We start from the raw sequence: 23,863 nt of genomic DNA, 5'->3' as shown, positions 1-23,863 counted from the left end.
AAATAAATATTATTTTCCTTGATAAGAAAAATGCAACTTTTAGAAATGGTGGGCTATTTATCATCATGTGAACCCAAAAGTTGTGCTTTCTGTTTTTAATCTTCCATTGAAAACACTGTTATCCTTGTTTCTTTTCCTTTTTTTTTTTTTTCCTTTGAGACAGGGTCTTGCTCTGTTGCCTGGGCTGAAGTACAGTGGCTCAATCATGGCTCCCTGCAGGCTAGAGCACCCGGGCTCAAGGGATTGTCCCACCTTAGCCTCTCAGGTAGCTAGGACTACAGACATACACACACTACCAGCTAATTTAAAACATTAAAAAAAAAAAATTGTAGAGATGAGAGCTCACTATGTTGCTCACGCTGCTCTGGAATTCCTGGCCTCAAGCAATCCATTTCCTGCATCAGCCTCCTCAATGTGCTGGACTACAGGCGTAAGCCACAATGCCTGGCAAAATCAGTATTATTCTTACCTAAGAATTTAATGACATATTATCTTTGGAATGTTATTTCAAACTCCCTTTGGAATATCTGCAGATGATCAAAAAAATTTGAAATGTTTTCTTGTTTTTTATAAACTATTAGGTGGAAAAAACACTCACTTTTCAAACTATCAACTACAGGATGAATTTCCAGAGAGTGTAGCTTTAAAGGTTTCCCTTTCTTCTTTTAACCCAAATAGCCTGTGTATATGTTTCAATACATTTTTTTCTACATCTTTTAATATTAACCTTAAGTCATGAATGGCGGGGATGCAAGAAACATGGTCCAGTTGAAAAGAGTTCATTATTTTTTTCCTATTTTGCAGAATGTCATTTTAAGTAAGTGTTAGCCTGGAGAAGGTTTTTATTGTTTTCAACCACAGGCTTTATATTACCTTAAAAAAAAAAACAAAAAAACTCTCAGCCGCAAGTTGGATGCTTCTGGCAGCAATACAAATCTAGCACCACCCAGGGAGGGAGTGTGTTTGCTTCTTCGCTCATTTCTGTGAGGATAGAGGAATGCTGGACATCCAGAGACAAGGGAGGCTGCAGTTCGCTGCTCCCCAGTCCCACACCTTGGGCCTCCCTTTGGAACACACAGGTAAGTACCTTGTGGTGCTGATTCAAACAGAGTGTCCTACTTCATTGCGAGCAAGCCGTGAAAGTCAAGTGCACTGTACTGAAGGTGCATAATAGGTCTCGTTAACACCTTCAGGGAGCTCAACTTGGCCTGGCTTAGATCATAAGGTTCTTCCTTCCCACCCAATAAATTCCTGAAAAGATGCTTTTGTGTTTTATTATTTGTCTCTTTGCATATCACTTTGCAGCATGCTTTTCTATAGGTATACAAAATACTAAAACAGCCACTGAATGTTTGTTTGTTTGTTACAAATCCCTGGCTAGTTGTTAATCTGTTATTCTTTCACATTCAGAAACTGTAAGGTCTTATAACAATCTTTGTTGCTGGACAAGGAAGCATAAAGTTTAGTTTTCAATGTCAATGTTTTAAAATAACACAAATGAATAAAATGTTAAGACTTAATATTGGACAGTGAACTGAAAAACTATAGAGAGAAAATTTTCCCATAATGTGGCAGTAGTTTCTAAATATAAAACTCAATGTTATAAATTTGGGCTCTTAATGAATTTTTTATATCACAAATTCTGTTTCCACTTAGATGTCAGAAACTGAGCTGGAAAAGATAAAAGTAAGAACAGCTGAGCATTTTGAAAATGATAAAAATAACATTTCTTGGTTGAAAGAAGGTAAGTTTTCTTGCTCTTGATTTTCTATTGGTGTGAAAATTTTGCTTTTGTTTTTAAGCAAGAAATAGCATGGGAGGAGGAGGAAAAATGTCCTGGCAGTTCAAATAGTAGTACTTCTGATTTTCACTTTTTTTTTTCCCCCTGAATACACACATGGGCTAAGTGGTTGTTTGAAGATCTTTATTATTAAAATGCTTCTTATGGTCCCTGTGTTGTAGGAAACATAGATTACTTTGTTAGTAAGGCTTAATATGCATTTTCTACTCAGATGTATATTATCTGTGAGGTCTTTGCAGTGCTGTGGGTTTTTCTCCTTTATAGCCAAGAAGACTAAATAATTTAAGAACAAGTATTTTTAAATAATAATCACAGAAAGGAATGCTTGCTATAGGAAAATATGTCTACAAATAGAATCACCATTCACTGCAATTAGAGAAGACACCTTCCCAGGGGAGAATGCTGTCGGCCATGGGCACTGCATACGTAAAATGGTTGCTTGAAATACACACACAAATCAATATGTTCTCCTATGATGAATACAGATTTGTGCACTTTTGAAAATACATCTAAACCTGTGATTATTTACTAGAAGGCATGGTTTTATAATTTTTTGATTTTATGATCACTTTTAATGTCTCATAAAGGAAACATTTGATATTTTATCTAAATAGTTATACTGTGTCTTTGTCAGCATTTAATGACTTAATTAAATGGTAAAGGGACCATTCTTAAGTAGTTGACATTCTTAAAAATTGCTTTATAAGATCATAGGAAACTCTAATAAATATGCCAAGTAAATTAGACAATGTCAAAATAATGATAATAATACTATCAACATTGACAGTGTTTATTGACATTTATTGATGATTTTGCTGAATCATCATGACAACACTGTGAAGCAGCTATTATCCTTAATTTACCAATAACAAAATAGAGCCTTAACGAGTTCTAGTGACTTGCCTAAAATTACAAAATTAGGAAGTGGGAGAGCTGGATTCAATGCCAGGTTGTGTGATTCTACAGCATGTGAATTTAACCACCACTTCATTATGTTCCAAAGGAAAAAATGTTTAAGTTACTTGTCAGAACATGATCTGTGCTCAAAAATGTTTTCCTACAGTGCTGAAATCAACACTTCCAACTCCATCAAACCCTCATATCCACTCTTGTCCTTAATCTCACCCTACCCCCACCCTTATTTAAAAATACACTCATGGCCGAGTGCGGCGGCTCACACCTCTAGCACTTTGGGAGGCTGAGACTGGTGGATCACTTGAGGTCAGGGTTCAAGTCCAGCCTGGCCAACATGATAAAGCTGTGTCTCTACTAACAATACAAAAATCAGTCGGATGTGGTGGCACATGCCTGTAGTCCCAGGTACTCAAGATGCTGAGGCGGGAGAATCGCTTGAACTCCGGAGGTGGAGGTTGCAGTAAGCCGAGATGGCACCACTGCACTCCAGCCTGGGTGACAAAGCAAGACTCTGTCTCAACAATATAATAATAAGTAAAATTTAAAAATAATAAAAATATACTTATTTAAAAGAAAAAAAGATAATTTTTTCTGCCCAATAGCCCAGCAACCAATTTTAATAGTAGGACATCATCTATTTAAGAGACTCTACTTCAGGACAAAAGTTGATACAGACATAAAGTGTTCTCAGATTCATTTCGGTTAAAGGCTTGAAAATTCTCTAACTTCTTACTTGAAAAGTTCTTTTAAATAGAATCCTTTAAAAGCCACGTGAAAGAAAAAAAAATAGAGCATGCATCAAAGATCTCCTGTGTTTTTCTTATGAATCCCAAATCCATGAAAATAGAGATGTTCTTCACTACTACTTATGGTGAAGTTCATATTATTTATTTTTACTTTAATTACTTCAGGCTACAGATGTCTTATACAGAAATAATAATGAAATTGATAGACCAATCAATTGTTTCCTGAAGAATTTTCTTTAAAAAAAGAATTGTGACCATTAAATACAACTTAGGTATTGAATTCTTGTAATCTATAAAATCTAATTTCCCAGGTGACCTGTTTTATCTCATTTGGACACTTCATTTAAGCTATACTCAAATTATGTTTACTATATTTCATAAAAGGAAATTGAGCCAGATGCTAGATGACAACATCTTAATTGGGAATTATCAGAATGAGTTAGTTTTCCGACATAAATGTCTTTTTTTTTTTCAATGTTAAGAAAAGTATATGAGTTGGCTTATTTTTTAAAAAGGCCAAGTGGTGCAGTAAAAAGAGCATGGCATTTGGAGTCAGGCAGGCATGGTTTTTAAATCGCAGCTCAGCCATCTACTAGCTGTGTGATTGTGCCATGTTTCTTTACCTCCCTGAGCCTCAATTTCCTAGCTGGGGACTACAATACTTGCTTTATGAGATTATGAGGATGTGATTTCATTATTTCTCTCTTTTTTCCCCTCTTAAAAGCATTACTCAGGATAATATAATTATATTTTTTTGAGAGCTTAGTTCACACTTTGAACAATCTATAATAGCAACAACATTTTTTATAGTATTTATATAAATTTTTTCATTTAATCCCTACAACAAGGTGGTATGCAGTAGCACCGTCTCCATTTTACAGAGTAAGGGACTTAGGCTTAGAAAGACTTTAGATCTTGCTCACATTTGCAGGCCTGTTAAGCGGCAAATTGAATCTCCAGCCTAGGTCTTTCAGGTCCAAATTTTGTTCTTTTCGTTAAAACACTTTATTACAGTGACTTCCACAACAGTTATTAATCAGGATTTTAAATGTGTCAGCCTCCACCCTCCCTCACTCCTCTTTAAAAAACGAATACAGATACTTTCAGTTGTTCAAAAAAGTGTTTTTTTCATTAATGACAAAGTGGTCACATCTCACATGACAGTGGCTCTGCTGCCTCCCTCTGGAACTCCAACTGAATACTCCTCACTGTTAAAATAAGAGTAATCACAGCAATGCCTTATTAGGGTTGGGGAAGCACTTCGCTGGAGGCACTGACACAAAGCACTGAGTGCAGTGCCTGATTCCAGAGTGAACATGCAAGCAACAGGAGTTACCACCATCACCATTCTGAGCACTGCTATTTATTTCTAACCTCTCAACTTCAAACATTCATGTCATTTATCCAATTCAACTCAACGTTGTTAACTGGAGTGACTAGAGACAAGGTATGAGTGTGGCAGAGAATGATACAAAAAAGAAACACGCTCCTGAACTTAAGGACCTTATTATTTGTTCATCTCATTCAATTGTCTTGCTTTTGCCAGGAAGGCAAAGAGACTCTTAATAATGCCTTTGACTCTCCCCCAGATGGGTGATGGGCCTGTTTACATTAATGGTGGTTTCAAAGAGCTATTATCAAAAATTAGAGTAAATTTTGCTTGAGACACACCACTGACAGACCCAAAAAAAAAGCACTCGTTTAAAACCATGCTTGGAGAAGCCCTGTTTTAAGATAATCAGAGAAACAAGGCATGATTTAAAAATATGCAGCATTGCTTGGCACCATAACTCATGCCTATAATCCCAGCACTTTTGGAGGAGAAGATGAGTAGATCCCTTGAGCCCAGGAGTTTGAGACTAGCCTGGGCAACATGGTGAGATATTGTCTCTACAAAAAAATAAAAACAGAAAATAAAATTAGGTAGGTGTAATGGCATGCCCCTATAGTCCCAGCTACTAGACAGGCTAAGGCCATAGATTGCTTGAGCCTAGGAGGCTGAGGCTGCAGTGAGCTATGATCACACCACTGCACTACAGCCTAGGCAACAGAGCAAGACTCTGTCTCAAAAAAAAAAAAAAATGAAATATGTGCACCACGCAAGATCAGTTACATCATGCAAACTGTGGGCCAAGGTGTTCTAGGAATTCCAGTCTTGAAGGCAATCACAGTTTCTTTGCATAGGTGGAGGGAATGATGTGATGCTGAAAGCAAAGTCATCAGAGGCTGGAAGATGCCTATTTCTGTGCTAGGGAAATGGACATATTAGCTAATTATTCATGTATGGAATACTGCAAAATGAAATGAGAAAACAATTGAGTGCTGAGTATAGGTTAAGTAGTGGACATTGGTTCTGTGTTGTCACTGCAGGTCTGAGGACAAGAACCAAGAAATTGAAGGAAGGCTCATGTGATATGAGCCTGTAAATATGTAACTGGTGTGCAAAATGGGGTGGAGCTGGCAGAGGAAAGGTTAAAGGAAAGGGGTGGTGATGGCTAAGACAGACAACTACAGTTAGCAGCCTTCAAGTGAGAAAAAATATGACCTGAATGAAAGTCATATCAAAGAGAAGGAGAAAATAGGCCCAAATGTGAAAAACTTTATGGAGGAAAAATTGTTATAACATAGAAATTGGGGGAAAAAATTACAGGTGGAATAGGATGTCATGTAATACCCCATTAAGCCAAGGAGCATTCTAGGTAAGCATTTCAGTGCTTGTAGCTTACACCATTTGATACGGAAGAGAAACATCAAGATGAAGGGATAGAAGCCCTTAAATTGTTGCCATTTGCAGTTTAAAATCACAGCGTTGCCAGCATTTGAACTGCGCACAATTTCTTATGGGTTCTTCTGATTTTTCAGGAAAAACTGGAAATCTGGGTTTCTTTGTGGAATCCCCTGATTGTTAAAGGTTAAGTAATAACAACTACAACAATAACAACACAACAACAACAATAAAATACCAACAAAATACCTGGACAAATGCAACCAGGCTCTTGGGTCTATTTCAGCCCACAGACTGACAATTTGCAACTTCTGTCCTAGGAGAGTGTATCACTAAACGAAACCTAATATAATTTTCTGAAAACTGGTTTTTCATGAACATTGCTGCATTGGCACAGATTATCTCTGTATCTGTCTATCTTTCTGTCTCTCTCTCTATATAAATATATACACACATACATATTTATGCATATTTATTTGTATGAGCAAAGTCAAACAAAGTCAATGTGTATATATGTACACATATATGCATATACATACATATTTATACATATGAGCAAAGTCAAGACACCAATAATATGAACTAAAAAATGTAAGCTAAGAATATTGAAATAAATTTTTTGTCCTTCAGAAAACTAGCTACCTGTAATTGTTTGAGAGGAGCATTCTTTTCACAGTTGTCACCAATAGGGGAAAGACAAATCATCCAAGTTCCAAGTGCTCCTTTAATGCATCAAAGGAGTAGTTTTGCAATCTTCTAACCAGATGTTGGCTTTGTCCAATTACTGTTAAATTGTGTTGTACCCAAATGGGAAAAGCCATGATAGAGAAAAAAAAATGATAAAAAAAAATAGGGGGTGAGAAATAGGCAATGAACAAGCTTTCCTCTCTCTTTCCATACATGCCAGGAAGGAAAGAGTGTGGAAGATGAGAATTCTATAGTTATTTTGAATTAAGTATAGCTTCTTATCTGTAAGCAGTCACATGATGACAGCAATCTTTGGTGATATAAAAACCATTATTTAGGTGCATTTTGGAGGAAACGTGTCTGAACTTACTTAGTGTTGACATAGAAAAGTTAAGTCACCAGTGTTTTGGCACCTTGAAGACACTGGTTATCATGGTTATCAGAATTAATGAATATTAGACATTTTAGAGACTAATAATCCAAAATACTAGAAAAGAGACTAGAGGGCCAAAATATCCAGTTTCCAAAAATTCCCTTTTCAATATAAAGCAAAATCTCAAATACCTAATACGAAAATCTCATCTCATTCCTAAACTTTCGTGTTTGTTTTCAAATGAGATGAAGAAAGTGAGACTCTTTCTCACAATTTATCGACATTCATAAATTCACTGGCCTTCCCTTTAATTCTAAGTGAAGACAACTTACTTCATTTGCTCAAATAATAATTTTGGATCATGAACATTAATATAATTCTGAAATATGCATTTTATTCAATTCAGCAGCCATTTGATGTGGCTCCTCTTGAATGTGGAGAAAACGTGTGAGACAAAGAAACAAAGATTCCAAAAAATGAAAATGTCACATTTCCTGCCCTCAAGGAACTCATGTACTTAAGTGCTTTATTATAATGACTAAATATTAATCCATGCTAATTCTCTCACTCAGATAATTCTCATTTCTAAAAAGGACATTTTTTGTGTCTAGCTTAAAAATTAAGCCACACCAATGCCTATTTAAATTGTTAATTTCCACAAATAGCATATCTTGAGACTCTTTTTACTATGTAAACACAGGAAATTGAATCATTAGATCTTATTTCTGTAGTTTTCATTAACTCATTCAAGTGTGTTACCTAATAACCAAAATTGCGGTGAAGAAAAGGTAAGAGCCAAACAGAATGTTGTTTTGTTTTTAAGCATAGCCGACAGAAAAAATTAGATGTGAAAAATAAAGGCTCAGATCTGTAATTCTAGCACTTTGGGAAGCTGAGGCAGACGGATCACTCGAGGTCAGGAGTTTGAGACCAACCTGGCCAACATGGTGAAACTCCACCTCTACTAAAAATACAAAAATTCAGTGAAGCATGGTGGTACATGCCTGTAATTTCAGCTACTCGGGAGTCTGAGGCAAGAGAATCTCTGAAACCCAGAAGGCGGAGGTTGCAGTGAGCCAGGATTGTACCAGTGCACTCCAGCCTGGGCAACAGAGTAAGATTCCATCTCAGAAAAATAAAATAAAATAGAACTATCAAAGCGTGGCACATTACTTTCAAAATTCAGCATTAGTAAAAGGGAGCTTTATCAGTTTTTGAGAGAAAAAAACATATACTGATTCTGGCTACACTGATGAAAAAGGTAATTTACTGAAAGATGCAAGAATAGCTCACAACCTAGAAGAAAAAACCCATGTTCAGGAGAGTCAGGAGCTAACCTAGCTCTGGTGAGCCTAGGAGCAAGATGTAATACATTCAGATCACCATTTCTGGAATAAATTATCTCTACATAATTTTTTATTCCTCTTATTCCCCTCCTTAAGACTCCAAGTCCCAAGGAAAAGAGCTCAATTACTTTGGCCATGAGTCTAACTCCTGGGTTGGCAAGCCAAGAAAACTTGACTGACAGCACCATATGGCTACACACAATGAGAGGTGGATGCTTCTTCAGAGGAAATTCAGGGCTCCAGCATCAGAATAAAGGGAGAATAGTTGCTGTGTGGCCCCAACATAGTGTCTTCTCTAAGAGCCACTAGCAATGACCCATGTGTTTCTCCACAAAGAATAATATTTTCTTAAGAACCTGATGTGTGCTGTTGATGAAGCACTGAACATTTCAGAAAGGAGAGTACTTACTTTAAATGTATTGGCCTTCTACTAAAGTTCAAATGTCAAAATCATTTTGATTCTCTGATAACTTTAATTTATATTTAGAAAGTTCAGTAAAAGATGAGATCTTCTGTGTTCTCATAGGCCAACAAATTAAATTCCAGTGTCACATCCTACTGCTGGTGGTTAAAATTTCTTTCCAACTAAACCTATAAAGTATTAAGTTCATTTCATATAAAATGATGATGTTGATCCCAACGGAATGGAAGGCCTACAAGATGCCATGTCAGCCTTCAGACTATGACCAGATGAATTAATCAGTGCAAAGTCCCTATAAGTTGTTAAATAGCAGATTTAAAGACTCTCGTTCAATGACGATAGGGCAGTACATCAAATCCAGAATGATCTTAGCTCACCATTATTCATTGCAGTTTTATGAACTAGGAGTGAAGCAATCTGTAGAGACCAGGAACCAATCCCTCCTGTCTCAATAGGAAGAAGAAAATTGTATATAACTAGAAATTTCAAAAAAGTTATACCTTCTAATAGAGATTTTCAGTAGAATCATTCATTTTCCTATATGTCACAACAGCTGTTGATGTAACACACTTAATCAACATTAGTATAAAGAGCAATCTTACACTGAGAGGAAAAAAGTCTCTTATGTTCTATGCCTCAAGAATAAGGACATTCTATTTCTTGTAAATTCTACAAAGAGATACTTTACTTTTATATGATTATGGGCCATTTCTTTCAGCTTAGGAACCACATTTAGAGGGAATATACTTGCTAATAAAATGCACCTACACTAGGTGTTCACCAGACCATTAGTAAAAAAAGAGGAAAAAAAGGAATGTGAATAGAGCAAATGAAGACATCACTCTACAGGCATAAATCATTTCAACCATTTTAGCCATTATTTAAGCCTGTCGAGAAGTAAATGTGCAGCAAAGATGAAAAGCAAGGGCAATGACAGTAGTTTTGCCAGTGTATAACTTCAAGAAAAAGTAGAGAGGACAACTCATAGAAGCGTAGTATTAAATAAGACATCAGGCAATTCTTCTTCTTGAGCTAAATTTCCACACCAGTATGGATCTGAAATGAAATAGCTACCCTGCAGAAGGTAAAAAAAAGGGCTTCATGATTTCTAATCTCAAACAACAGACAACAGGAGAAGAAAATCTGCATTTTTAACTCCTCTTTCATGTATCAAATATATTTTATTTTTTCTATTTAGAAAATTCAGCATTATAGATAGAAAATTAAATTTTCTCTAGTTTCCAAAAGATAGATGCTAATATTTATATTCAATATTGAATACAAATTCCATAAAAATATGAAAAGTTTATATAAATAAATCTTCTTGAGAATCAAGAATGTATCAAAAGTCTATATTCAGGCCACAAATTAAGATAAGAAAAGATTCCACACTTCACATGTGTCTTAAAACTAATTTATTAGACCAATATGTACAAATGCAGATTGATAAACCATTCCTACTGTAAAAGAAGCATTTGTTTTGCAAAATAATGTAAAATTAATTAAACCAAATCAACAAATGTTTTTATTTCCTGCAAGACACAGACTTACACAAGGAATACACAATGATTCCCATGCCCAATCAAGGAACTTATAATTGAGTTGGGAAAATAAAATATCAGCAACACATCCTGTTTACCATAGGATTCAGATAAGCACAAGCTCTTCAGCTGTATTTGAAATATAACAGAACATGTAGAAACAATTTGAATGGAATTTTGCAGTATGAAATCTCATACACACCAAATCATATGAATATACCCAATTCCTTAGATGTAGATTTACCTTAAAATTAAGAGTGTTTCAGTTTGTTTTGTTTTTAATGGACTCCGTAGGCTTGGGCTAAAACAACTACGCTGAAGAGTCACTTGAAACAACAGAGTTAATTTTAAAAATATTAACTTACATTTTTTACAGCTGTGTCTCAGAAGAAAAGACCTTTTGTGTAAATAATCTTTATCACTCAGCCTTTTTTCTTAAAGAAAGGAAAATAACTAATATCTTCTTTTTAAATGAGGAAAAACTATAACATAAAGAGATGGAAGTACTTAATAGATAGTAAGGAATTCACTTTTCCAAAGGAAATTTCTAGATGAATCATTTATTTAGTAACAAAAGAAGAGCAGAAAATTGCACTAGGGAGTTTTTGACTTTTTAAAAATAGCAACGTAACTTGGAGACATAGTGTGTTTACAGGGCATGAATATATTGGAGTATCCAAATTCAGTACATACTGTAGGCCAACATCCATTAATTGAAAAGCAACTCACTGGCCTCTGAACTCTAGGTCAAATAACCAAGTATGGGTTTTGTAATATAACTTGTTGTATGATAGAAGAAGGTATATTTTGCTTCCATTTTACTTAAGAAATATCAGTCTCATCTTGGATTCTCCTAGATACAACTGGAAGAAATAACTAGTTCTTATTATTTTAGAGATGAAGTAATAATGCTAATGAGAAATCAAATTTAATTTTTGAAAACACTCAACAGGGAAAAATAACATGGTTAAAGGGATATATATATATATATATATATATATAAGCACATAAAACTACGTTGCTGGGAACAATACACATACTTAACTCTGTCTCTATGGCCTTCTAACAATACATTTATTGAATATCTTCTATTTGTAGATAACATGGTAGTTTCTATGAGAGAATCAAACACAAATAACACTCTATGTGCCTATAATCAATGCCTGAATAATGCTGTAAGAGAAGGTGATAGGTAAGGAAAGTTTACCCCCCTAAGTCAATAGATTTAAATAAAGGAGAAATGTTAAGTATTCGATTGTTGTTTACTCAAGGGCAGGGGCATGTCTGGCTTGTTTACCTCTATATTTGAGGTACCATAGCCCCTGAGGTGAAGCAGATGCTCAAAAATGACATGAATAAATGGAAGGATAAATTTCAAAGAAGATATGAGATTCATAGGTAGGAAACAACACATCTAGAATTCAGAAAAAAAATTGGGAATTTAGCTGGACTATAAATCATGAGTAGTGTTTCAATAGGCAGTAACAATACAAACTAATGGAATATGATGGCTTACTGTGTGGAGGCAGAAAAGTCTAGGGTATCTTCTCTTCAGAGAACTATAGCTATGTTTGACTGTAGAAAGGGCATGTGTGGGAGTGTAAAATAAATCTTAGCTATATTATGAAGGGCTTTTAACACTAGGATGAAGAGTGTAAACTGAAATTTATTAGACAAAGGGAAGCCATAAGATATATGTGGGGTTGAGTTCAGGAAGGCAGAGAGGACCTAAAGATAACTGAATCCGCTCTGTGTTTTAGAAAAGATTTGTGATTTGAGGATGTTATAAAGATGGATTGGAAGGGTAGAGACTGAAATCAGAGGGACTAGTTAGAAACTTGTTGTATCCACAAATGAGAAGGAATGATTTCTGAATTTGAGATACTGGTTTCGAGGGCAATTAAAACAAAGGGCTGAAACACAAGAGAATGCTGACCCCAACGAACCTTGGCCATGGACTAGATGTTAAGGGATCAGAGGGACAGGAGTTGTCAGAGATTATAGAAACCTCTGGATTCAATGAAAGTTTTTAATATGTGTCTCTGTGGGTATGTGCTTGAGTGTGGCTTTCGATAAGTTATCTATTTTTTAGAAAAATTAGAAAATGGAAGTGACAAAAATTACTCTGAATCCCAACACCCGTAGACAGCCACTACACATCTTATATGCTTTATATTTGTGTATGTGTGTGTATACAAACACAAACAAATTTATAATTTTAATAACATATGAGTATGCAATATTTTAATAGCATGTTTTGATGATTCATGAATTAATGTGAACACCTTTCTAGAGCAATAAACATAGATTTACGGCATCATTTCAATGGCTATACATAATGTATTCTATGAAGTAGCAAAATATATGTAACCAATTACTCAATTTTGGATATTCAGACTGTTTCAAGTTTTTTGCTTTTAAATCTCAAAGAAATTCATTACAATGTGTTTTGGTATTTCCTTATAATCTGGCTAACCCCAAGCACCACATGAGATCCTCACACCTTACTTTTGGCCTTTGGATGACACTTTACAATCTGTTGCACATCAGTGCCTCAGCTTAGTTACATGAAATGTATGTGCAAAATGTTTACAAATGAGGAAAATAAAGGTCAGAGAAGTTTAAGTAATTTGGTTCAAAGTCACCTGGGTAGTAGACAACAGGACCAGGTCCCAAGTCAGGTATTCTCATCCTAAATCTAGTACATCTGCCATCATAGACTTTGCTTTGAAATATTGAAGATGGCTAACCAAGATCCCTCATTTGCACTCATTTGAACAACTAAAATTAAAGGAGATTGGAAAAGTTTGGGGAAGTCCATATAGCTGGGGTATTTTTAAACCTATTACTCATCAGTTGGATTCCCTAAACATGTGGCCTCAGCACGGTCATGGTGATTTTAATGAGAAAGAGGACTCAGTTATGAAATTAGACAAAGATTCAGAAGCCAGCTTACCTGTAGATAACATTGATTAAATAGTTCAAAATGAATTACAACTTAGCAATATTGCTGCATTCATATTTACGAGATAAAAGTTGGAGTTCAGCTCCCATAATATCCAGTCATTTAAGACACAAAAGAATTATAATGATTAATCATTTTAATACCTTCCCATTGATGTTGGCTAACTAAACAAAAACATGGCTGATGGAGAAGAGAAGTGGAAATCTTATTTATTTTGCTTGCTTATCTTTGTGAAACAAGCACTTGAAAATAAAACATATCACATCAAAGTGTGGGGAAACAGTGGCAGAATCAACTACGATCAGATTAAAAAACAGCAATATATTTTTGTATGGCTAATAACCAGATCATAAACCTGCAAACCTGAGGATATATCAATGCCAAATCTAACTTTAATTTTCAAATATCCTTATCTGGTCAAATCATCTTTCCAACAATAAAATTATAACATACACAGCCTGTTTTTTCATATTCAGCAAATAGCACCCGATTGTCAACCTCAGATGTGACCCTGATTTTCCTTGTTATATTTAGAATTTTTAAAAATTTGTCCCCTAAATCTTTAAATAAGAAGAATTAGCAAAGAATAAGAGATAACTCTGTAAAAACTTTCAACTATAAACAAACATAACACTTTTCAGATAGCCTTTATGCATCAACTGTACTTTTCAATCATGAATTAAATTAAATTTTACTTTGGTGGTCAGAAGCCTGTGAGTTTATGATAATAACACTTTTTAGTTTAAGTTTTTTCTTTAGATAATCAAATGATACTTTACAAATTATCTGACTTCTTAACACATACCCTATGAAAGGAAAAAAATAATAACCAAATGCTTAAGGAAGGAAATATTTTAACTCCTTGTTTTACATAAGAGAGGAAACTAAGTCAAATATTTTTCCATCCTTGAAGAAAGAATTTAATGCATTTCAAAGAATTCTGATAACACAAATATACATATTGCTCCATGGGACACCCAGACATATGCAATAATAATCCTTTATATTTCTGTCTAACCAACTGAAACTACAGAGATTATACAAATTTGTCACTAGTAATCAGAGAAACTAAATAAACAACATGAGTGTTAAGCAGAAGCATAGTCTAATTACAGCCTTTGAGTGGCTCAAATATCTAAACTCCTAATTTCCACCAAGATATCCAGTTCTTTTTGTGGTGTAGAGAAAGCATCTCACAATATCTATCTATTTGAACTTTCCCTAGCTTATTTAAGTAAACAAGTAGGCTTTTTGGTTCTTTTGCTTTATTTTTATAAGGACTCATTTTACAATAATTACCAAGAGCTAGGCAAAATAATTTGTACATTTATTTAAATCATCCAATATTAAATTTGGCAAGCAGAGTACTGTGCATAAACATAATTTTTTAAGCAAGCAAGGTTCAGAGAGAAATAGGTGTTTATCATTTCAAAAGAACATTTTGATAAGGAATAATATATTCCTTAATACATCAATCAGCACATGTTGGTCAAGCCACTGTATGTGTGTGGGGTGCTTGAGGGGGTATTGGGATGTTAGATCAGATATTGGCAAACAACTAGACCAGAGAGGCAGATCACATGGGGTTTATTAGCCATGTGAAAGTTTACTCTAGGGGCAATGGGAAAACATTAAATGGCACTAAGCACAGAGAGGCCATTATTAGATATGCCTTTTAAAAAGACCACTCTGGCTGCACTGTGAGCGGAAGAGTAGAAAAAGCAGATTGGTGGAAAGCTGGTAGGCAGGCTTACAGTAGTCCAAGCAGGAGTTAAACGAATGACACTGTAAATGAGGAAAAGAGAAATTTTAAGAGCTTGTTGAAAGTTAGAATTGCGAAGACTTCCTGGTAATTGGTTGTGGGAACAGAGAAAAAGGAAACATGAAGGATGAGGTCCAAGTTGCTGGGTAAATGATTATGCTTTTTATTCCACTGGAAACATGGGGAGAAATGTAGGGTAGATTCCACCTGATGTGAATTAAGGAACTAAATAATTTTTTTAGAAAATGTTTTCTTATTTGGAAAATTATGTAAAGCAATGCCATGGTGTGAGAGATGATGGGTTCTAGAAACCAGGGCTCAGTATTTCTTGAACTTTGGTTATCTAAAATTATGTCAATTTTCTTGTAGGCTCTGGAAGCCATAGTTAATAGTAAGAAAGTATCATGTTAAGAGTTTGGTTCAGTCTCTTACTTAGGGGGACAATAAACTGATTGGAAAGGGAAACAAAACATAGGATTTAAATTAAATGTCACTGCATCTCATGTTTCAAACTACAACTTATTTGGGGGCTCATGGAAAAACAATGTCTATGGTTAGTGATACAGGTAAAAGACTCATTCATTTTATTTTTGCCTTATTACAAAGTAAAGAAAATGTACTGACAAAAAAGGCTTTCACCCTTTCCCTACCACTAAAACTGCTGCTGCTTTGAATGAAATGTAAGATATAAAACAGATTCAGAATCCTGTTGATGTCTTTAACAAGTTAAAACATGTTAGCCACAGTTTACAAAAAAAGCAGTAAGGTTTGCAAGTCAGGGTTGGTTCTATTTTTACACATAATTTAGCTTTATTGTTTTCATGAGGAATATAATGAGCAAGTATGGGAAATAAGGCAAAGATCAAGTGGGAGGCGTATTTCCATTAAGCCACATTCAGTTTCATAAAAAATTAGGTATTATATTGATACCAAGATGCAACATATTTGCCTAAGACATTCAACAGGAATCAAAAGATATCATGGATCAAAAGATACAGCACTTTAAAATATTTGCATTGTAATATTTGTATATTTATTTGTTTATTATTATTTTTTCGAGACAGGGTCTCACTCTGTCACCCAAGCTGTAGGGCAATGGCACAATTGCAGCCTCAACCTCTTGGGCTCAAGCCTCCCAAATACTTAGGACTAGGACTACAGGTGCGCACCACCAAGCCTGGCTAGTTTTTAGCTTTTTTGTAGAGATGGAGTCTCACTATGTTTCCTAGGCTGGTCTTGAACTCCTGATGTCAAGTTATTCTATTACTTGGCCTCCCAAAGTGCTAGGATTACAGTAATAAGCCACCATGCCTGGGCTTCCATTATGGTAAGCCACTGGGAATAATGCAGTCAAAGGTTTGAGTCTTTGGAATCACACATACCTATATTTGAAATCTGTATCTACTACTCAGTAGATAATTGATCTTGGTCAATTGCTTAATATTACTGAAACTCAGTTTCCAAAGCTATAAATAAAAAATCATAATGCCTACTATGGTTGCCTCCCCATTATCCATTCTTCCTCCCCATTATCCATTCTTCCATTCTTCTTAGAAACCTCAACTTTGTTCAGGAATCCACATATCTCAGGGTAGCCATGCATTTCCAGATGGACTCCATCACCAATCTCAGAAGCTGGAAGAATTCTGACTGGTTTAACCCAATCATGGTAGTCACACTACCCTTGCCAATGATCATTTTAGGCAACAGATCATTGATATTTTAGGCAATGAATAATTTTGGACAATGAGACATGAGAGCCCATCTGCTAGTAAAGGTTTACTAGTAAAGGGGCTTCTAGTAAAGGTTTTTGGGGTTTTTGTTTGTTTGCTTGGGGAGAGGTGAGTTGGTTGTTTTACTTTGCTTTGTTTTTGGATCATTGGCTCCTCTAAGATGGTTCACAAGAAAAGATAGTCTCGTATTTTGGATACTATCAAGTTGCTATGGAATGCTTGAAACTTGAGGAACCATCTAATAATCATAAGAGAAGCCAGACTGAGCAAGCCACATGACTAACCTAAGATGACATGGAAAAACGAATCTGGATTCTTAAAAGTGTTGTTGTGCCATTGATTTAATCAATCCTGGAGCCGCTCTACCTTTAAAATTGATATGTGAGCCATAAATTACTTTGTTTTTTAAGCCAGTTTGAGTTGAAATTTTCTGTTATTTGCAGCTGAAAGCATGCTAAGTGACCTGGCTACCTTGCAGAATGAGCAATAATAAATGAAGATCACTTCACACCCAATAATGACTACTATTACTATTTTACCTTTTTTTCTCAGTCATTTTTGGGATCTCTTTCTCCTTTTTTCTTACTTTTTTGAAACTATCAGGGAATATGCGGTTTCTTATTCCTTTCTATATTCTCCTACATACCTACAGCAGTGTCTGTCAGCAGTGAATGCTTATAAATATGTGTTAAACTGAAATAGAACAGAATCTAAGTGCCATCCCTTCTTGTACTACAAGGTCTATTCGTGATGTAGGGTGAAGAGTTTCCACTAGCAAAAAAATGAAAATATTTTATAAAGAACAGTATTTAAAATATCAATTTAATTAATGTAATTTTTAATCTAAAGGATATGTTTTTCATTCTACAGAAAACTGTAAATTTCTATACGCTAGTTTTTAAATGCTAGGGCAGTATTATTTTGAACAACTGACATTTCTAAAACACTGAGAAAAGGAAACTTAGATGAGACAATTTAAAACATGCCAATGTCTTTATAAAGCCAAGCCGTATCCTTAATAAAAATGGATGAATATTAAAAACGCATCCAACTGATGCCCAAAGTACACTCATACTCCTAAGCAATAGCTTGGACTTCTGCTTGTATGCTCCCTCTGTCATCGGATAACTTTGCTCTTTTTTTTCTGGCTCCAAGAGTCTCTTTGGGCTTTAACATGTAACACAAGCATAAACAAAGTGATGAAACTGAAAGTGGTACAGTTGATTCTACCAATTAATAAATATAACCAGGCTCGTAAGGTCTTTTTTTTTTTCCTTTCAGTAAGGTTCAGATACTTATTGTTATTTCTTTTCTTAAGACTATCCAGAGGAATATTAATGTAATTTTTAAAATCCTGTTAGTTCTAGTGAAATAGAATGTTTTTCTGGAAAGAGAAAATGGGAAGGAAAGGAAGGTTTTGTTTGGTGACAAAAACCAAACTAACACCATCTTATGTCACTGTAGCACCCAACTAAAGCACAGATGTTTTGTTTTAACAACCTCTAACTAAAATTTAGAATTTCCTTCAATCAGAAATACAGGCAACATCACAATAGTACGAATGACATCGTCTGTGATTTTGTCACTAATAGAAATCACAGATATTTTCATATCAATTTCACGTCTGTTGTTAATGACATTACAAAATATCCTTGACTGTCATCCCCAAATTAATCATTCAACTTCTGGGTCTTATTTAATGTATTGATAAGGATGCACATATACAGCTATATTACAGTTTTCAAATATATTTCGATAGTTGTATGTAATTATTTTTCTTTGTAATACTATACACTTTATTTTTTGCATTTAATAATATTATCATAAAAGGAGTCTGTAGGCTTCACCAGACTTACAAAACAAAAAGTATTAAGAAATTGAACTGAAGGGAGCTGAATACTTCCAGAAATCTAAAAAGCTAGAGGAAGAGCAGCAGTTTGCAAACACTAAATTTTCTTTCTTCTCATCATGTAATATGCTATTTATTTTTTCTGTTTGTTTCAAACCATGGAAATCAAAGTACTGCATTGTACTACCTACAAATAGCTTTTACTTCTTTGGAAAAGATAAAACATTTAAATTGTTAGTAATTAATTGTATGTATGTTTTTCTTGGTAGATAATTTTGAATCAGAAATAAATATTCTAATGCTATTACTGAAACAATTCATTATATAGGAGTTCTATCAAGGTGATTCTACCTTCAAAGGACAATTTTTGAACAAAACTGTAATTTTTACTGCAATTTCCTTGTGTAGCCATGAAAATAAAATAATTCTTTTCTTTTTCTGCAAACCATATGTGTGTGTGCATGTGTGTGTGATCAAAGATATAGTTTTAAGTATGTGTACTTCATAAAAGAGAAAGCATTTGAAAATGAATTGTTTTTATCAATTATTAGGGAGTTGAAACAGTTATATTTTATAGAGAAAAACTCATCCCAAAGCAAGATAGATAAAAAATAGTTTGGCATAAAAAATAATTACAAGTTTATAAACTTTCCTTTTTTAATGTCTCTCATACTGAAGCAGTCAGATCCACATGGCTTGAATTCAAGCTTCATTCAGCTTTGCCAGTATTACTAGTGATATCATGCTTAATAATGGTAAATAACAATAATTGAGTTTACTGTGTGTCGGGTGTAGTGATTTTAGCTGAAGATATCAAGACCGACAAGATATGTATAGTAATGGCTCTCAGAGGCTCCATTCTAATAGATAGATATATATTATAAATAATCAAATAAATATAATATTATCAATGATTAAAAATCACAAGATGTATTACCCAATCAGTTAATCTGTACAACAATTTTATGAGGTATTATTATCTCCAATTCATAAAAGGAAGCTTGAATTCAGAGATGGAGTAATTTGCCCAGTGCCCCACTACTATAAGGGGGATGTAGAGCTATCAGTGTAACAGGAGAGATTGAAATACACAAACTATTCATAAAGCAATAGCTTTATACAATAATCATGTTTACCTTCTTGAAGAAAGAGACTATTTATTCAGCTCTGAAACCACCATGTCTTGTATATGATAAATAATGCTTAATGAATGAATGAATCTGAGAAATAAAGCAGAACCATTGTAAAATGTTGGATACAATTTAAGTAAGAGGCAAAGGATGAGAAAACAGAAAATATTAGACTCCTACATTCTTCCAGGAAGCCAACGATAAGATCACCAGACAGCACATCTTGGAAGAAGAGTATTAAAAAGACAATGTATTATTCCAAATTTAGTGAGCATCTATTACATGAGGGGAAAAGGCATGTCATCTTGAGCTGTCTATTTCTGATCTGTTGTCAGTGACTCCCAGGAGTTCTGTGTTGAAGAGGCTTCTGAGTGGGGAAAAAACTAGCAAATCTGTCTTGAGTGAAGCCATAGGGGAAAGTGACAGCCAAGGGTTTGTCATTTGTGGATCTGATGTTCCCAGCGTTGTGCTAAGTATTAATATATTGTCCCTTCTCCTGAGATCTCAGAATGTGATGAGCGATAAGGCCAAATAAACTGAAAAAGTACAGTACAATACAATGTAAGAAGTAGAAGAACAGAGCTATAAACAAAATGTTAGGTCTGTCTGGAGAAGGTAGTTAAGAGTTCTACTTAGCTAAATTAGTAATACGATTTATTAGTAATAATCATAACAATAACAGTATACATATAACACTGTCCTAAGGAATTATGTGTATGCATTCACTGAATTGTCTCAAAAAATGATATGAGTTGGCTGTTATCATTATTTCCATTTCACAGATGAGAAAATAGAGCCCTAAATAATGTAACTTGTCTGAGGTCAATACGTGGTAAATGGAGGAGCTGATTTCAAACCCCAGACAACTGGGTTCCAGGACCCTAGATGTTAAATATGCAAATATGTGAAAAATACTTTTTATGGTAAAACTGCTTTTAATGATATTCCTTTCCTTGGTAAAAAAATAATAATAATAAAAATAAGTAATTTGGAACTGCAGTGATTTAAGTTTAACCCACATAACATTGTCAATGAAACTTCAAAAGCACATGAATCAGTTACACTAATTCCATTTACTCTTTTTTGTTTAACTTTTATTTTAAGTTCAGTGATACATGTGCAGGTTTGTTACACAGGCAGACTTGTGTCATGGAGGTTTGTCGTACAGAGTATTTCATGACCCAGGTTTTAAGACTAGTACCCATTAGTTGTCTTCCCTGATCCTCTGTCTCCTCATACCCTCCACCCTCCAATAGACCCCAATGTGTGTTGTTCCCCTTCCTGAGTCCATGTGTTCTAATTGTTTAGTTCTCACTTGTAAGTGAGAACATGCAGTGTTTGGTTTTCTGTTCCTGCATTACTTTTCTAAGGATGATGACCTCTGGCTCCATCCAGTCCCTGCAAAGGACATGATCTCATTCTTTTTTATGGCTGCATAGTATTCCATGGTGTATATGTACCACGTTTTCTTTATCCATCTATCATTGATGGGCATTTAGGTTGATTCCTTGTCTTTGCTATTGTGAGTAAATGGGTCCCAATCTCTTGTCATTCTTCAAAGTCAGAGGTTCTCTTTTTGTTTTTGCTTTTGTTTTTAGAAAGTTAATAGAGTCTTGCTGGAAACATATGAAAAGTCAAATACAAACTTTATTAGTTTACAATTTAGAACTAGGCTAACTTCACTCTATAAAATTGTAGAGCAGGTTATGGAAATAAATTATAGGGATTAGCAAGTACATGTATCCTGGCCTTGTCCAAATTACTATTAACATATTTCTTGGTAGTTAATGTTCATTAAGTCTCTCTAATTATATAAAACCTATAAATGAAATACATCATAACCCTTGCTTTCATGTAACTTTAACTAGAATGAGGTAACAGTTTTAAAAGTTGTATTCATGGAAAACCAGTCCAACTGAGCTTTAAAAACAAGTTCATGCCAGGTTTTTATAAAGCCAATAGTCAATACTTCTCTGCCACCCGAAGGCATGGAAACTCCTTCTATATGTCAGTGGGGTGGTGGGAAAACTAGAGATGAGGGATCAGAAGTAGAGCAGAGTTAATAATATTAAGATTATTAATAGCACATATATTAACTACTTGATTCTTGACATTTTACACATTCTTTTAAAAATACATTATGTACTCACCATCTAGATTTAACAGATGTTAACATTTGGTCATATTTGCCTTCTGCTTTTTTTTCTCTCTCTCTCTCTTTTTTTCTTTAACAAAAAAATAAGCATTACATACCCTTTATTCTCTGTTACTCTGTGTGAAATCAGGATTCTAACTTGAAACCCTTTGAAATAAAGATGTCCAAACCCAAAATGTTATTGTAATAATAGCTCCAAAAGCCTGATCCCAGTATGAATCCCTTTATTGTGCCCAAGAACCAGGTAGGTGGTGGACGCAACCAAGCTTATTATATAGATGAGGTAACAGAGGCTAGGGGAGGCTGACATGTGTGATTTGAACCCAACTCGGTCTAGTTCTGAGACTGACCTCCTCAAAGTAATGTGATGCTGCCGTATGTGGGATTCAAACCCTCTCTTCAAGGCCCTTGCTCTTTGAATCAGTCTACAGTATCCAGGAAGAATGACAGTATTCATCAGCCTGAACACTAACCATCCAGTCTAAGGTTCTGCAATGTCCAGACCCTATTCATTCAGCCACTATTGAGCAGTTAATATCTGCCAGGCACAGTGCATTGAAAACACAGACCAACCAAAAAGCAATGAATCAGAGGACTGCATGAGTTTACAAGACTCCCAGAAATCTATTTCAGTGTCTTCATTCCTGATGAAGCTGGAATTCACAGGCATCTCCTGCCACAGGACTGCTTTTGCTCCCAACCACCTAGTGCTTCTGTTGATGCCAAGATAAATGCATCTTAGTGCTTTATTATTAATATACCCAGGATCTACTGGTGGAGAGAATCATACTGAAGTTCCTGGGTCACTAGCCCCAAGTCTTGATGATTGAGACACAGTCAACTGTTTTTTCAGTCTCCTGCTCTATTTTTTTCTTATTCCAAGCCACAGGCCTGTCTGGACAGCCAATGGTTATAAGACTCATCTTTTATTCTACCTTTTCCTGTTTCATTCTGAGGAGGGAATGTTGGCAGATTCATGAATTCTACAAATATTTACACCACCACTCTTTTGCAGGCATTGCTCTGGGCATTCTCTAAAAGGAATAAACAAAATAGTCGTAGATATTTGTATTTTAGTGAGGAACAGTGGGCAATAAGTAAACTCGTAAGTGTGTAGTATGTCTGGTGACAAATAAGCAGGAAGGCCATAAATAGGGTAGTTAAGGAAGGGCTCTTTAATTAGACAGCATTTTGGCAGAACCAGAATAAGATGAGGGTAAGAATCATGTTTAGATCTAGAAGGAAAGTATTTCCAGCATAGAAAACAGCAAGTGCAAAGTCCCTGATTCTGGAGAATGCTTGACGTGTTCAAAGCCAACAAAATAGAATGAGCCAGGCTGAGTGATAACAGCTAAGGCCAGAGGCTCAGGGCCCAATCATAGCAGGCCTTGCAGATCATGATATGACTTTAAATTTCAATTTGAGAGATAGAGAAAATCATTAGCTTCTGTAAGTAACATCATCTGATTTACAAAACTTAAGAGGTAGGATTAAGACACAGTAACATTTGGGAATTTGATAGGGGAGCACCTAAGATTCCAAGTGGTATGTCTGTTACTGAAACACCAGGGGTTCATTCTAGGTCCCATTGCTTACTGCACAGAAAGCCAATCCCTGAGATAGCAAATACTGCCAGGAAACAAAGCTCTTTTGGTTGCTGCAGCCCAGAAGATGGGAGCAATTTATTTGGTAACAGATTTTGGTTTCTTGATGC

At 35.0% G+C, this 23,863-nt stretch overlaps 1 protein-coding gene across 2 annotated transcripts in view; it reads left to right on the top strand.

The window, feature by feature from the left end:
- Positions 1–991: 991 nt before the first annotated feature.
- The window catches only part of MDFIC2 (MyoD family inhibitor domain containing 2), a 111,209-nt gene continuing 88,337 nt past the window's right edge, over positions 992–23,863 (top strand). Inside the window, exons 1-2 of one of the 2 annotated variants that reach the window (XM_021666769.2) lie at positions 992–1,079; positions 1,657–1,744. In XM_021666769.2, coding sequence (XP_021522444.1) covers positions 1,657–1,744 — 88 coding nt within the window. In that variant the 5' untranslated portion in view covers positions 992–1,079. The remainder of the gene's footprint in view (positions 1,080–1,656; positions 1,745–23,863) is intronic. The other variant, XM_064361895.1, reaches the window with a different exon arrangement.

The sequence above is a fragment of the Aotus nancymaae genome, unplaced genomic scaffold (assembly GCF_030222135.1).
Source record: "Aotus nancymaae isolate 86718 unplaced genomic scaffold, 86718_ANA_hifiasm-v0.15.2.pri h1tg000046l, whole genome shotgun sequence".
Taxonomy (NCBI): Eukaryota; Metazoa; Chordata; class Mammalia; order Primates; family Aotidae; genus Aotus; species Aotus nancymaae.
The sequence above is the reverse complement of the archived record's forward strand: the minus strand, read 5'-3'. Positions and strand labels throughout refer to the sequence as shown.